This window comes from Botrytis deweyae, assembly GCF_014898535.1.
Source record: "Botrytis deweyae strain B1 chromosome Unknown BDEW_003, whole genome shotgun sequence".
NCBI lineage: Eukaryota > Fungi > Ascomycota > Leotiomycetes > Helotiales > Sclerotiniaceae > Botrytis > Botrytis deweyae.
The window spans coordinates 1,236,013-1,249,508 of NW_024066210.1; the positions used below are offsets into that span (position 1 = coordinate 1,236,013).

General features: G+C 44.4%; 7 protein-coding genes across 7 annotated transcripts; 4 read left to right on the top strand and 3 right to left on the bottom strand.

Moving 5' to 3' along the window:
* Positions 1 to 199: 199 nt before the first annotated feature.
* Positions 200 to 1,228, bottom strand: EAE98_001750 (uncharacterized protein; the record flags this gene model as incomplete). Its single annotated transcript, XM_038949369.1, has 2 exons — positions 200 to 1,114; positions 1,200 to 1,228. 2 exons carry the CDS (start codon positions 1,226 to 1,228, stop codon positions 352 to 354), a joined length of 792 nt encoding a protein of 263 aa, XP_038814354.1. The 3' UTR covers positions 200 to 351.
* Positions 1,229 to 1,703: 475 nt separating this feature from the next.
* EAE98_001751 (uncharacterized protein) lies at positions 1,704 to 4,137 on the top strand (the record flags this gene model as incomplete). Its single annotated transcript, XM_038949370.1, has 2 exons — positions 1,704 to 1,730; positions 1,801 to 4,137. The coding sequence occupies 2 exons, from the start codon at positions 1,704 to 1,706 to the stop codon at positions 4,135 to 4,137; spliced, it is 2,364 nt and encodes a 787-aa protein (XP_038814355.1).
* Positions 4,138 to 4,516: 379 nt separating this feature from the next.
* Positions 4,517 to 6,468, bottom strand: EAE98_001752 (uncharacterized protein; the record flags this gene model as incomplete). Its single annotated transcript, XM_038949371.1, has 3 exons — positions 4,517 to 4,562; positions 4,617 to 6,347; positions 6,416 to 6,468. The coding sequence occupies 3 exons, from the start codon at positions 6,466 to 6,468 to the stop codon at positions 4,517 to 4,519; spliced, it is 1,830 nt and encodes a 609-aa protein (XP_038814356.1).
* Positions 6,469 to 7,123: 655 nt separating this feature from the next.
* On the top strand, positions 7,124 to 9,357 carry EAE98_001753 (uncharacterized protein; the record flags this gene model as incomplete). Its single annotated transcript, XM_038949372.1, has 8 exons — positions 7,124 to 7,189; positions 7,257 to 7,362; positions 7,419 to 7,570; positions 7,620 to 8,111; positions 8,165 to 8,279; positions 8,332 to 8,476; positions 8,529 to 8,967; positions 9,019 to 9,357. The coding sequence occupies 8 exons, from the start codon at positions 7,124 to 7,126 to the stop codon at positions 9,355 to 9,357; spliced, it is 1,854 nt and encodes a 617-aa protein (XP_038814357.1).
* Positions 9,358 to 9,804: 447 nt separating this feature from the next.
* Positions 9,805 to 10,839, top strand: EAE98_001754 (uncharacterized protein; the record flags this gene model as incomplete). Its single annotated transcript, XM_038949373.1, has 2 exons — positions 9,805 to 9,866; positions 10,023 to 10,839. 2 exons carry the CDS (start codon positions 9,805 to 9,807, stop codon positions 10,837 to 10,839), a joined length of 879 nt encoding a protein of 292 aa, XP_038814358.1.
* Positions 10,840 to 11,695: 856 nt separating this feature from the next.
* EAE98_001755 (uncharacterized protein) lies at positions 11,696 to 12,355 on the bottom strand (the record flags this gene model as incomplete). The annotated part of the gene is made up of 2 exons (XM_038949374.1): positions 11,696 to 12,205; positions 12,332 to 12,355. 2 exons carry the CDS (start codon positions 12,353 to 12,355, stop codon positions 11,696 to 11,698), a joined length of 534 nt encoding a protein of 177 aa, XP_038814359.1.
* Positions 12,356 to 12,881: 526 nt separating this feature from the next.
* Positions 12,882 to 13,425, top strand: EAE98_001756 (uncharacterized protein; the record flags this gene model as incomplete). Its single annotated transcript, XM_038949375.1, has 2 exons — positions 12,882 to 12,921; positions 12,974 to 13,425. 2 exons carry the CDS (start codon positions 12,882 to 12,884, stop codon positions 13,423 to 13,425), a joined length of 492 nt encoding a protein of 163 aa, XP_038814360.1.
* Between the last annotated feature and the right edge of the window lie 71 nt (positions 13,426 to 13,496).

A 13,496-nucleotide genomic window follows, 5' to 3' on the forward strand; every position in this document is an offset into this window, starting at 1 on the left:
CAGGCTGGTCTGCTGGCTGGGGCTATATCTCAAAGTACGACTGCATGAGGATCAGGCGTTTGGGTTGCTATTGTGTACAAAATGAGACGGTTGGGGGAAAGACATCTATCTGTACGATATCTACATGGGTAAATCAAGGAATGGGCTCTTATGAGGCGCTATAAGCTTAGTTTGACTCTCACTTTTGAATTCAAGCTGAAGTGGTGGCATTTGGTATCACATTTAATAGTATCATGTAACATTATTTTCAAGTGTTTTTAAAGCCGTAAATTTCGTTGGCTAGATGTGAATACAAGTCCGTGAACTATGAACTCGCAGGAAACGCCCATCCTATTTTACTATTCCATAAATTTATTCCTCTTGGGGAGCTGGAGCAGCCTCTTCACCAGCCTGTTCCGATGAGCGAGCGGCCTCAGCAGCTGCTTGAGCAGCGGCAGCCTTCGCACCGTAATCCTGGCTCATAGGTTGAACCACACTTTGCTCCTCCTTTGGCTCGATGATGGTGACGGAATCTGGGAGACCCTTGGATGGTCCAGACTTTCCTTCTGGGTCAGATCCTCTCATGATCTTGACCTTGATACCGAGAACACCTTGCTTGAGGAGAACGTGACGGGTGGCGTGGTCAATGAAGTCCTTTGCTGGTTGACCGGAGTGGATCATGAAACCATCAGTGAACTTCATGGACTTGGCACGAGCAGCACGTAATTTTCCAGAAACGACAACCTCACAACCCTTAGCACCAGACTCCATGATGAATCTGAGAACACCGTAGCATGCTCTGCGGACGGCGAGACCGTTAAGGAGCTTGTATCTGAGGGATTCGCATTGAGCGACGGCGGAGAGACCACGGTTTTGGACCTTGGCGGCGTAGAGGGAAACGCTGTTCTCTGGGAACTTGAAGCGCTTTTGGATGAGGGAGGTGAGTTCGCGAATGCGGCGTCCTTGCTCTCCGAGAACTTCTTGAGTGTGGGTTGCGCGGATGATGATGTCGGTGACGGTTGGGGTGACACGGACTTCGACACCGGAGTATCCCTCCTCAGCCAACTCGCGTTGGAAGAACTCGTTCAATTCGGCGTAGAAAACACCATCGGCGACGAACTTTCTGCGCTTGGAGCTGTACACAAGAAATTCATGATTAGCCCCGCGAACTTTTTTTCTTGTTGAATGTTGAATGAGCTGTAGCAAGGGCAATTTCTTACATAGCGGCACCTGGAACACTGGAAGCCATATTGTCTGATTTATGAGTTATGAACCGGTGGGAAAAAGGTTCAACGTCGTCGTCGTGATTGTCGTGTGGTCGATGGTCGCGAGTTCGAAATTGAATCTTGTTAATTTTCCTACGAATTCCTAGCGTATGTGGGATTTTAAGCGAATTGGAAGATAACAGCCTTTATTACGAGGCTCCAATAATTCTCATAAGGCTCACAAATTAAAGCCCCACTAGACCCCCATGTGGCATGAGCCGTATAGCTACAGCCTGATTGGAACGTCAGGGATGCTACGTAACTGATATGATATCGAATTTCAGTTCATGAAGATGATCAAATATCCATAATACAACCAAAAATTATTCAAAAATATCTACATATCCGCCCTCAGAATTCAGAATAAATTACAGAGCTAGAATACGAAAGAAGACTCTTAAACTTCAAATGATTTGTATTATTTATACTTCAACCGAGTGCGCCGAGCCATAAATAAAAATGGCAGACAAGCTCAAGATATCAAAGGTTGGTCAGACATTGAACTCCTGCCGCGCAATTGAGAGTTGATCAACTAATTTTTGTAATCACTTCATAGGTGGATGACGTTCAGGTAGTAGCTCGGGGGCAAGCTTCCAACGTTACACTACACTTAACAGCCCATCATTTAATCGTAGTTCAAGCACCTCTTCCTCCGCCGGAAACTTCGCAACAAGCATCACCAACGCAAAAGCGCACAGGGGCTCCGGTCAGGACGAGGGAGTCATGGATAGCATATCCTATGATAGCACACTGTACATTTCGACCAACTTCGCCAGGATCTGCGCAAGCTTCTTCTATTCGTCTCCGGGGTCGAGACTTTAATTATTATACTCTTAATTTTGCGGATGACAAGCAAGCTCGAGAAACATTCGAAAGCTTGAAGAACTCAACGTGCAAGTTGGGTAGTATTGAAAGATTATATGCGTTTAGTTATAAAGCGCATGGGGCGGAAAAGCAGATAAACGGATGGGACGTATATGATCCGAAGGCAGAATGGAAACGTTTGGGAATAAGTGAGAAGGGGGTTGATAGAGGATGGAGGTTGTCTAAGATGAATCACGATTACGCCTTCTCTCCTACCTACCCAGCCTTACTTCCAGTTCCTTCATCTGTCTCCGACATCACAATCAAGCACGCTGCCCAGCACCGTTCGAGGGCCCGGATACCGGTTCTAACATACTTACATCCTGTTAATAATTGCGCTTTGACCAGATGTTCACAACCCCGGACTGGTATGCGACAAGCTCGCAGTGTACAGGATGAGAAGTTGGTTAGCGCATGTTTTTCGGCAACATTACAGGTTGATGAGGTGGACTCGGTATCTCCAGCGGCATCTAGAAATAGTCCAGCTTCCAGTCAAGCCGATATCAGTACACCGAACAATGGAGAAGTGACAGATACGGAACGTTATGAGGATGAGATGCTTGCATCTGCGTCAAATATCGAGATTATAACCGAGAAACCTCAGGTGTATGGGGCACAGCAGAACAATTTGATTGTGGATGCAAGACCTCAGGTTAATGCTTACGCTAACCAAGTAAACGGCTTTGGTACGGAAAAAATGGAATACTATCCACTTGCTAAGAAAGCATATTTGAATATCGCAAATATCCATGTTATGCGAGACTCTCTGGCGAAAGTGATTGACGCTATTAAGGATGCTGATGTGTCCCCTCTTCCTCCAAATCGAGACCTTTTGGCAAAGAGCGGTTGGATAAAACACATCACTGGTATTCTTGATGGAGCGGCATTAATCGCCAGGCAAGTTGGTATACAACATTCGCATGTCCTCATTCACTGCTCAGATGGCTGGGATAGAACGAGTCAGCTAAGTGCTCTATCCCAGTTGATGCTCGACCCTTACTACAGAACGATAGAAGGATTCATAGTACTAGTAGAAAAGGACTGGCTAAGTTTCGGGCATATGTTTCAACATAGATCTGGGTTCTTGAATCATGAGAAGTGGTTTGTAACACAAAACGATGCTCTTGCTGGCTCAGCAATACAGCCGGGTGGGAACACTGACGGGCGCGGAGATGCTATCGAAAATGCTTTGCTAAGCGCCAAACGATTCTTCAATAAAAGTAACCACAGTCAAGAGAATGTCGATGAAGCAGATGAAGTTACAGTTGATCAATCTCCCAAGAGACCTATTTTAGACACGCTCCCTCAAAGTGATGTTACCAAGCCCAATGAAACTAGTCCAGTCTTCCACCAGTTCCTAGATGCAACCTATCAGCTTCTCCGTCAACACCCCACTCGCTTCGAATTTAACGAACGATTCCTTCGCCGACTTCTCTATCATCTCTATTCCTGTCAGTATGGGACATTCCTCTACAACAATGAAAAGTCTCGTGTAGACGCTCGCGTCAAAGAACGCACCAAGAGCGTCTGGGCATATTTCTTGTCCAAGAAACCGGAATTTACTAATAAGGACTACGACGGAGAAATAGATGATCACGTTAAAGGAAAAGAACGTTTGATATTCCCTAATTTAGAGGATGTAAGATGGTGGCATCAAGTGTTTAATCGCACTGATGAAGAAATGAACGGACCGCATAATCCCGCCATGGAAAGATATCTAGCACTCAGTGCAAACAACAGTAACGGACTCAACACAACTGCAAGTGTAAGTTCGCCGCCAGGAGCGCCACCCGGTCGTACGGTTCTTGCGGGCCTGGAAGCGGGGACTCCGACGAGACGAGGTTCAAATGGGATGACAACGGTTAGTGGCAATCCATTCGCAAGTCTGAGAGATGGAATTGCGGGGCTGGGAATTGGAAAGGCAACGGGGTTGGGGGGTTTAGGGGGCATGGGAAGTGCTAACCAGAGCGGTCCGGCAAGTCTGAATGGGAATAGTAAGGAAATGGAAATGGAGGTTGAGATGCAATGATGATATCATACGACTGTTAGTTTTGGGATGGATGATTAGGAAATTGCCTATCCAGGCTGGCGTTTAAACCGAGCTGGGGAATGTGTATTTCTGAGAGACGGAGGAAAGGGAAAGGAAGTAAATGGGAGAAGATTTTCTTCTAATTATATCTCACCAAGGCACTGTAGGAGTAAAGGCGTACTGGTAGAGAAACGTTGTCAAAATGACGAAAAACTGTTATAACGTTTCATATTTTTTTGATAATTTTACTCATTATTCATACATCAGACATGCTATTCTAGTAGTTAAATAGCAAAAGTAGAGCCGCGAATCAATGCCTTCTTTTGGGAATGTTCTAGCTCGCCTTGTGGTCTATGTGCGATTGATGTGATTTGATAGCTTATAAGAAGACTTCGAGATTGATCTCCAAAGTACTGACAGGATATCTAGTGCATATTAGTATGTTACGTTCCCAAATCTACAAGCAGACATAGACTTACCTCAATTCGAATTTATCCAAAACGGTAGGATGCAAGATACCAAACTCTCCAACACGCACCTCCTTGCCTCCAAGCCGCAAATAGATCGCAGCCGCATGACCAGCAAAGAAGGTTGGCTCATTAATCTCCTCAATCCAGTATCCATCTGGTTTTGTTGGGTTCTCCTTGATTGCAAAATCCTGTTTCTTGCCCTCTAGCCCCTCCTCATGTGTAATGAATGCGGTTTGCAACATAAGCAGAATGCGATCGAGTAATCCATGGACAACTTCGAAACCACTGGTTTTGCCGTACCAGGCTGCTGCAAAATGACGCTCATTTCGCGATTTACGCTCCAAGCTCAAATCTTTGAACGCAACGTCAGACACTTCAAAGACTTTGAGGGGGAGACTGTGCTTCTTATTTTCACGGATGGTTTTGAGGAGACCGGGGAGGAGGGATGTGCGGACAACTTGATATTCAGCGGTCTTGGGGTTGGCAAGTCGAACAGCTGTAGTACCATCATCTTTGCGGTTGAGCCAAGCGAAATTCTCGTCGTGAGAGCAGAGAATTAGAGGCATGACTTCGCTCCAGCCTGCCATGGCGGTCTCCGTTCTAACTATGTCACCAAGTTTGTTGATTGGGAGGGGTTGAGCAATGGTGGAGGCTTTGTTTGGGGATGTACGGGGAAGATTGTTGAAGCCGTAAGCAATAGCCACGTCTTCCATGATGTCACATTGGTGAAGAACATCGGCTCTGGTTGTTGGTATCGAGACATCCAGTAAATTCTTATCCTTTGTGGAGGGTTTCGCGGACAAGCACATTTTCTTGAGAAGCTCACAAATCTTTTCTGGGGATTCTGAGAGACCACAGCAGTTGTTGATATAGTCGACCTCGGCCTCAGTTTCCCGTGGGCTAAGATTGGGAGTTGTTCGGGTTTCCTGGTTGTGCTCCGAAATAATCTCGACGGGCTCAATTGTGAATGGTTCCGCGCAGTATTGAGAGAACATAGAAACTATGATATTGTTTACGATTTCTAGTTTTGTGCGGTCCGTACCAGTCATCTCAATGAAAACATTCTTGGTATTCAAAGTAATCTTGGAATGATCTCCGTTAATGATTGGAGGCATGGACATGACAGTGCGATTTGAGTCGTAAATGACTGGATATACTGGTTTGTCCCGAATAATGTGTAGGTATTTTCCCAAGTGTTTGTCGTTCTCATAAAATTGCATTAATTCCTCCGCGTTCATCTCCTTAGTTTGGTTCAAAGGTGTGAAAACGATATCTTTTGGTGGAAGTGCCTCGTATGTGAAAGGTCCTTTGACTGTATCCATATCATGTGTACCAATCGCAACCAAGGTGCGCTGTCGGGCAAGATTCTGGTGTAGTTTGTCTTGCAGCGAGATGAAGGAGTCATAACCATCTTGAGTGAAAGTAACATTTCGCAGGATTGACGCCGAGACGTATGGTCGCACTTTCATAGTATCTTGGTGAACTGTCAAGGTCTCTAAATTTCCACTCTCAGGTTTAACCAATCTATGGTTTGGGAAGGGTTTCTTCTCTCTGAAGACATTCAGCATGAGAGCTATGCCCTCAAAACAGAGCATGTCATATCGGTTCGCAGGAATTTCGATTTTAAGTTGTGCAGGTTCTTGCTTTCCGTTGACTATTGGTCTTTCCGAATTTGATGTGTCCTCGTCCAATTCAATTCCAAACTCGAAACATAACTCTTCGAACTCCTCTGTGGTATACCTAAGGTATAATTTAGTTTACTACAACACATATGGGAAGCTGCGAAGTCACAGAAATTGTTTACTCACTCTTGCCCGAGAGCTTCGTAGAGCTTCGCTTTATCAACGCTGATGGTGGGCATCTTGACTGATTAGTTGCGGTTGCAATATTTGCTTCACAGTTTCTTAAATCAATATGAGCAATGAGTTATGAGTCGAAATAATTATTGGTGGGGTTGTATCAGAGGGGTCTGAACTGAGAGGTATAGGTGTATGCCTGAGGCTCACATACCAATGGGTCAATGATTGATTCTCAAAGGTTCAAACTCACCGAGAGCTGTCGCTGCCAACCAACATTAAATCTACCACCTCTTCTGAATTTTAAAGCGTTTGTCCAGCAACGCTACTTCAAATTTCAATTTCATCCTCTTTGCAGCAGTGTGTTTTAAAGGTTCGTTTCCAATAAGTTTCTTTCACTACGAAATCGAAGTCGGAATCTGTTTACAAAGACTCCTTCGTTGCTTCCCCCACCATATGCCACCCAGATATCTCGTAGACCTCACTGACATGTCATCGGCAGTCCCTAGGTCTGGATTATATCATAAGATTTATTCACCTCTCCCGCTTTTTCTTAGTCCCGGAGATTAATTACGAAGTTCCGTCAATCTATCAACAGGAACCTACGACCACGCGATAACCTCCTAAATATTCTCAACCACGAACAGAGTAAACAAACTCAGCACCTCACCTTATTAAACCTCCGAATTCACTCCATAAAGACTTCTACATATCTTCACAATGGCGGACGCTCCAGATAAGACTGACGAGCTCTATCCCATAGCTGTTCTCATTGATGAATTAAAGGTATTGAACCAAGGCGCATCACCTTCGAAGGCCAAGGCTTTGTTGCGCAGTACTGATAGCTTACTAGCATGACGACGTTACTTTAAGACTGAATGCCATTCATCGACTGTCAACGATCGCCCTCGCACTTGGAGCAGATCGCACAAGAGACGAGTTGATTCCCTTCTTAGACGGTATGGCGTGCGATATGGAACTATATTTTAGAACAATGGTTGACGATATTATGTAGAATCCGTCGAAGATGAAGACGAAGTTCTCACGGCTTTGAGCGAGGAACTCGGAAACTTTGTAGAATATGTTGGCGGGCCAGAGTTCGGCCATGTTCTTCTATCACCCCTCGAGAACCTCGCGGCCATCGAGGAACCCCTGGTGCGAGAAAAGGTTTGTCAATAGCACTGACATCTAGTTATAGCTATGCTGACCGGATTAGGCTGTGGAATCTTTAAACAAGATATGCGAGGAGCTATCTTCACAACAAGTCGAAGAGTACTTCATTCCCCTCACGATTCGACTTTCAAAAGCCGACTGGTTCACCTCAAAGATCTCCGCCACAGGATTATATAACGTACCATACAAAAAGGCGTCGCCTCCAATGCAAGAGCAGCTCAGGCAACAATTCGGCCTTTTGGTTCATGACGAAACCCCTATGGTCCGAAGACAGTCTGCAAACAACTTGTCGAAGTTTGTGAAGGAAATGCCCGCTACAATAGTTGTGGAAGAAATGATACCCTTGTTCCAACATCTTGCCGGCGATGACCAGGATAGCGTGCGTTTATTGACAGTAGAGATTTTGATTGCAATTGCGGAAGTCGTACCAAAGGAGCAACAATCAAGCCATGGAGTTCTACTCACAGCGTTGAGGAGTTTAATCGAAGATAAAAGTTGGAGAGTGAGATATATGGTAGCTGATAGATTTGAGAAGGTTGGTTTTACTCGGATTGTACGATTCTGGTGGACAGTGTTAACGCAGTTTAGATTGCAAAAGCGGTTGACGATGAAGTTGTAACAAGAGATCTTGTACCAGCATTCGTCAAGTTATTGAAAGACAGTGAAGCAGAAGTACGTACAGCAATTGCTGGTCAAATCCCTGGTATGTCTGGTCATTCCTGTTTTCCAAGATACCACACTAAACAAAAGGAAAGGTTTCTGCAAACTTGTCGATCACACCACCCTCTTAAACGACATCATGACCACTGTCGAAGATCTGGTTTCTGATACTTCTCAACACGTTCGGGCTGCTCTTGGTACCCAGATCAGTGGCCTTGCACCAATTCTTGGCAAGCAAGAGTAGGTTTTTTACGTCCATAGTTTATGATATTTATGCTTACAAGCTCTATAGGACCATCGATCACTTACTCCCGATGTTCTTGCAAATGCTCAAAGATGAATTCCCAGATGTCCGTTTACATATAATCTCCAAGTTGGAGTTGGTGAACCAGGTCATTGGCATTGATCTCCTCTCACAATCCCTTCTTCCTGCTATTGTACAGCTTGCTGAGGATAAACAATGGCGCGTTCGCTTGGCAATCATTGAGTACATTCCTCTATTGGCCAGCCAACTTGGTGTTCAATTCTTCGACGAGAAGTTGGCTGCTCTCTGCATGGGCTGGCTAGGAGATACAGTCTTCTCTATCCGTGATGCGGCAACAAAGAATTTGAAGAAGCTCACCGAAGTATTTGGCGTCGATTGGGCAAATGAAGCCATTATTCCAAAAGTTATGGCTATGGGAGCTCATCCAAATTATCTTTACAGAATGACCACCTGCTTTGCAATTACAGTAAGCTTTAAATTTTGCCCCTTGCTCAAAATTTTCTAACCTTATCCACAGACACTTGCGCAAGTCGTCAGTCTTGATGTTGTCTCAAATTCTATCCTACCTATGATGGACAAATTAGTAGCCGACGAGATTCCAAATATTCGTTTCAATGTCGCCAAATCATACTCTGAGATTATCTCAGTTCTTAAGAGATTGCCAGACGAGGGTACCGTGTATTCGCTAGAGAAGTCTGGTAGCTCAGAACCCCCCTCGGCTAGAGGTCAAGAACTTATCCAAGAAAGAATTCTACCAAATTTGGAAAAGTTGCAAAAGGATGATGATGTCGATGTTCGGTTCTTTGCTACTACGGCTGCAGCTTCTATTTCTGGCGAACCTATGGAAACCTCATAGATAGGGAGGTAAAGACGTCGCATATGGGAACAAAAATGTATCTTTTTTGCGCCAGTAGGTTGAGCATGGTGGCCTTGCTGCTTTCCTGTTATTCTAGATCGGAGCATGAATCCAGCATAGTCCCTTCTAATAAGTTTTTGATAAGCAACCTCCCATATATGCAGATGGTAGGCGATAAAACCGTAGAGAAACAAACCAAATGAGAACGATATACTAAATGATTCAATGTTTGTGATCAATTAATTGTGAAACACGCATCTTTCTACTATCCATGGCAGTGCAGTCTCTCGAGAGTCTCGACTTTCTTAGGCGGTGAACCCCATTATTCTGCCGCTATCGAGGATATCCACCAATAGCCACCCTCAATACCCTAATGCCATTATCTCCCGCACAACATCTTCCCTCAAGACTGAGTAATATTGCAATTGAACAACATTACGTTTCAGAATGACTTCAGAAGCATCTAAACCATCACATCTCGATCCATCAGCTCTAGGCACAAAAGAATAGTAAGTATGTCTTATGCTCTCTACAGATGATCTACCCCTCCATACTACCCCTCCATCACACAAATTTTCTCCTTCCTCGCACCGTACTTGCTATCCAGCACATTTGCATCCCCCTCTCTAATATCCAAAGCCATGTTCGTTAACAAAGAAGCTTAGTTGGGATAATCTCTATAATCGTGAAATTTCAAACCACGCACTCGATGCGACGGATGTAGGAACGATATGGTTTGATGATTCATCTGCAGAGGATAAAGTCGTAGATTTCTTGAACGGGGAGGTTTTCGAGAAGGATTTATTGGGATTGGGAAAAGGGAGGAGGAGGAAAGATTTTGGACTGCTGGATCTAGGGACGGGAAATGGTCACTTTTTGGTTAGGCTGAGGGAGGGGGAGGAGGATAGTGATGAGGACGAGGTGGAGGAAGAGACAGAGGAAGGGAGAGAAAACGAGGCTCCAGGAAAGAAATGGGTGGGAAGAATGATGGGTGTGGATTATTCGGAGAGATCTATTGAATTTGCGAAACGAATTGCGAAGAATAAATTAGAGGAAGGGGAGGAAGAGGGAACCGAACAGGGAAACGAAATCGAATTTATCACCTGGGATATAATGAAAGAAGATCCATCTCCAAAAGTTCTTAATGGAGAACAGGTAAAAGGATGGGATATAGTACTTGACAAAGGGACATTCGATGCTATTAGTTTGTCGGAGGAGATAGATGCGAATGGGAAAAGGATTTTCGAGGGATATAAGGAGAAGGTACTGGCATTAGTGAGAACGGGCGGAGTGGCGGTTGTTACGAGTTGCAATTGGACAGAGGAGGAATTAATTGAGTGGTTTGTTGGAAAGGAAGAGGATGAGCAGGGAGAAAGGTTCGAGGTACTGAGGAAGATTGAGTATAGAAGTTTTAGTTTTGGAGGAGTGAAGGGCCAGACAGTGTGTAGTGTTTGTTTTAGGAAGTGTGGAGGGAGCGAATAGATACCGGGAAAACCGTACTCAGAATGTTACATTGAGGGCTACGGCTCGTGGTGTGTGGTTTGAAGGCAGCAATCTCAGAGGGGTCATAGGCTCTCTCTAACTAACCTCGAAGTCAGATGGCGTCGAATATTACAAAAATGAATGTTGAAGTCCAATATTGGATATTTTCCAATGCAATACAACACACAATATCCATGGAAATCACGCTCCAGTGGTGCTTGAACGGGAGGTTCTTAAATTCCAAGCATGATGTGTACAATTCTTCATTTCATCGAAATGTTCTGGAAAGCACAAATGTTCAAGAAATTGAAGTCTGAAATTGCGCTTCCAGTTGGTCTCACAGTTCACTTGCTGTGATGTCTCTGAATATATGAAGTGTCAATTATGTGCTGTATATTTTTGTCAAGTATATATATAACATGAGAGGCTTCCTTATAATAAAAATTAAAGCAAGGTTCCTATTTCAGAATAGTGAAGTACTGTTCGTCTCATGTGACAACTCGACTCGATGCCTAGGACCTCTATTAGAATTATACTTCCCCATATACAAGGTCATTGACTCACCAAGCCGAATTAACCTAGCCTTATAACACTTCTCGATGCCTCAGATGTGATAATCCCCTAAACGCTCTAGGATGTCATTTTGATGTGCATCGTGTGCGGTTCATTGAGGTCATCGCGGCCTTCAAACTCCTGAGTGCAATTCATATGATTGCGACGTCATCACACAACTGCTAAGGCCTCATGGACCTCGAGACATAGAAGCTTGAAGCCCATGTCGCATGAGAAATGTGTGCGGGACGTTATTTCTTCCTGGTCAGGAAGTCATTCCAGTCATTCCGATTTAGCCCATTCATTATCTCCTCTCATTCTTATTTTTCTTCTTGTTTCCAACATTGCCAGTCGCGTTAGTTCTAGGCTCGCTGAGTCTAGCACGTCTTAATCTCCCCAAGAACTTTTCATCCTTCAACTCCTCTTTCGATACCATGAAAATTGTCCTATACATCAGTCCCACATTATGAGGACCACATGGTCGTGCATCACCACTTGCCTTACGTTTTTCGAAAAATGACTGGAAACAGGATTTAATTGCCGTTTCGACGGTCATTTCTTTGGGTCTCTCATCTTCTGAGACTGGAGTGTCTGGGCTCACATGATGCTCCAAGTCTCCCTCAAACTCGAGCTCTTCAAACTCCGGTATTTCAGTCAAGATTGGTGAAGGCACTATCGAGCCTTTGAACCGAGCATCTTCCTCCAACGTAAAATAAGGTCCACTGATATAGAGTTCATCAGTAGTATTCTGAGTTCGTGCTTGGGCTGCGTGATCGTTGGCGATGTTGTGCAGGTCGTGGAGGAGAACACGAATCTATTGGCCAATTAGAAATCTTCGGTGGTCAGAGATGACAAGGAGCAAGGGATGAGAGAAATCCACTTTATACCAAAGATCATGATCTGCTCGAAGATCTGATATGGAATGTGCAGAAGCACTCACGTGCTCTGAAGCAAAGCTATTCATCGATTGACTTTTTTTCTTGCTCATCCTTGGGACACTTGCTCTGAATGTCTTAAGTTTTGAAATAATATTTATATGTAAGTGTGTAACCAGAAGTCATTATGAATTAACTAGTGGATGGGCTGATGGGGTTATTTTAGCAGTTCTCAAACTACCGACATATTCACCGGGAGTAGAATTGTGAGAAAGCTCACCGGGAACTTCCTCTAATCATCCTCAATCCTTCTTCTCAAGAGTAAATTACTTCTTGAGTTTAGCTCTGAGCTCCCATTACATATGGTTGTCATTCGATGTCAAAATGGGAATATTCTATTGAGTTGACTAGAGATCACTGGCCAGGCTAGGCTAGTACTTAGGTAGTTTTTGGGATCAGTGGTACTGATAAAATAGGAGCCTTGCATGCAGGGCTGACAGCCTTGTTAAGAATATTACATAATCTCTTCTAGATGAGCATCTATCAATGAACTCGTCGACTCTCAACCCCAAACAACAGTTTCTCCAAACATTTCCTATATCAAATTCCTCAATAATGGCGCCAGTCAATAACGACGATCACAATGTCGTTACAAGCAAGTTTTCAATGATCCATATACTCTACAATCATCATATTAACACTCACAGATGAAATCAAGAACGTTATCCAAGACTTGTACGAAATAATGATACAAACGCATAATTACGACAGCGTCGGGCGACCGACTCGTGACATTCTCGAGAAGTCTCTCCTCCAACTCTCAACTTCTCTCCAAATCGTTTCTCATGCCACGGTTCCCGCTGGGCCTCCGACCGGAAAACCTCAATTTGATAGGGTTGCAGGAAAGGCCACGGATCTCGCATATGTTCCGCAGGATGTGATTCATTACATAGACAATGGGCGGAATCCAGACATTTATACGAGAGAATTTGTGGAGGCAGCGAGGAAAAATAATCAGTTGATGAGGGGCAAGATGCAAGCGTTTGGAGATTTCAGGGATGTGCTTGCCGGAGAGATGGAAAAGGTGTTTCCAGAATTGGAGGATGATATTAAGATGGTTGTAGAATATACCACTGATGACAAGGAAGAGAAAAAATGAGTGGGCGCTGCGTCGCTACACTACGGGGGTGAAAATAGGTCACGAGGATCTGGGAGAGCGACGAGAGGCGG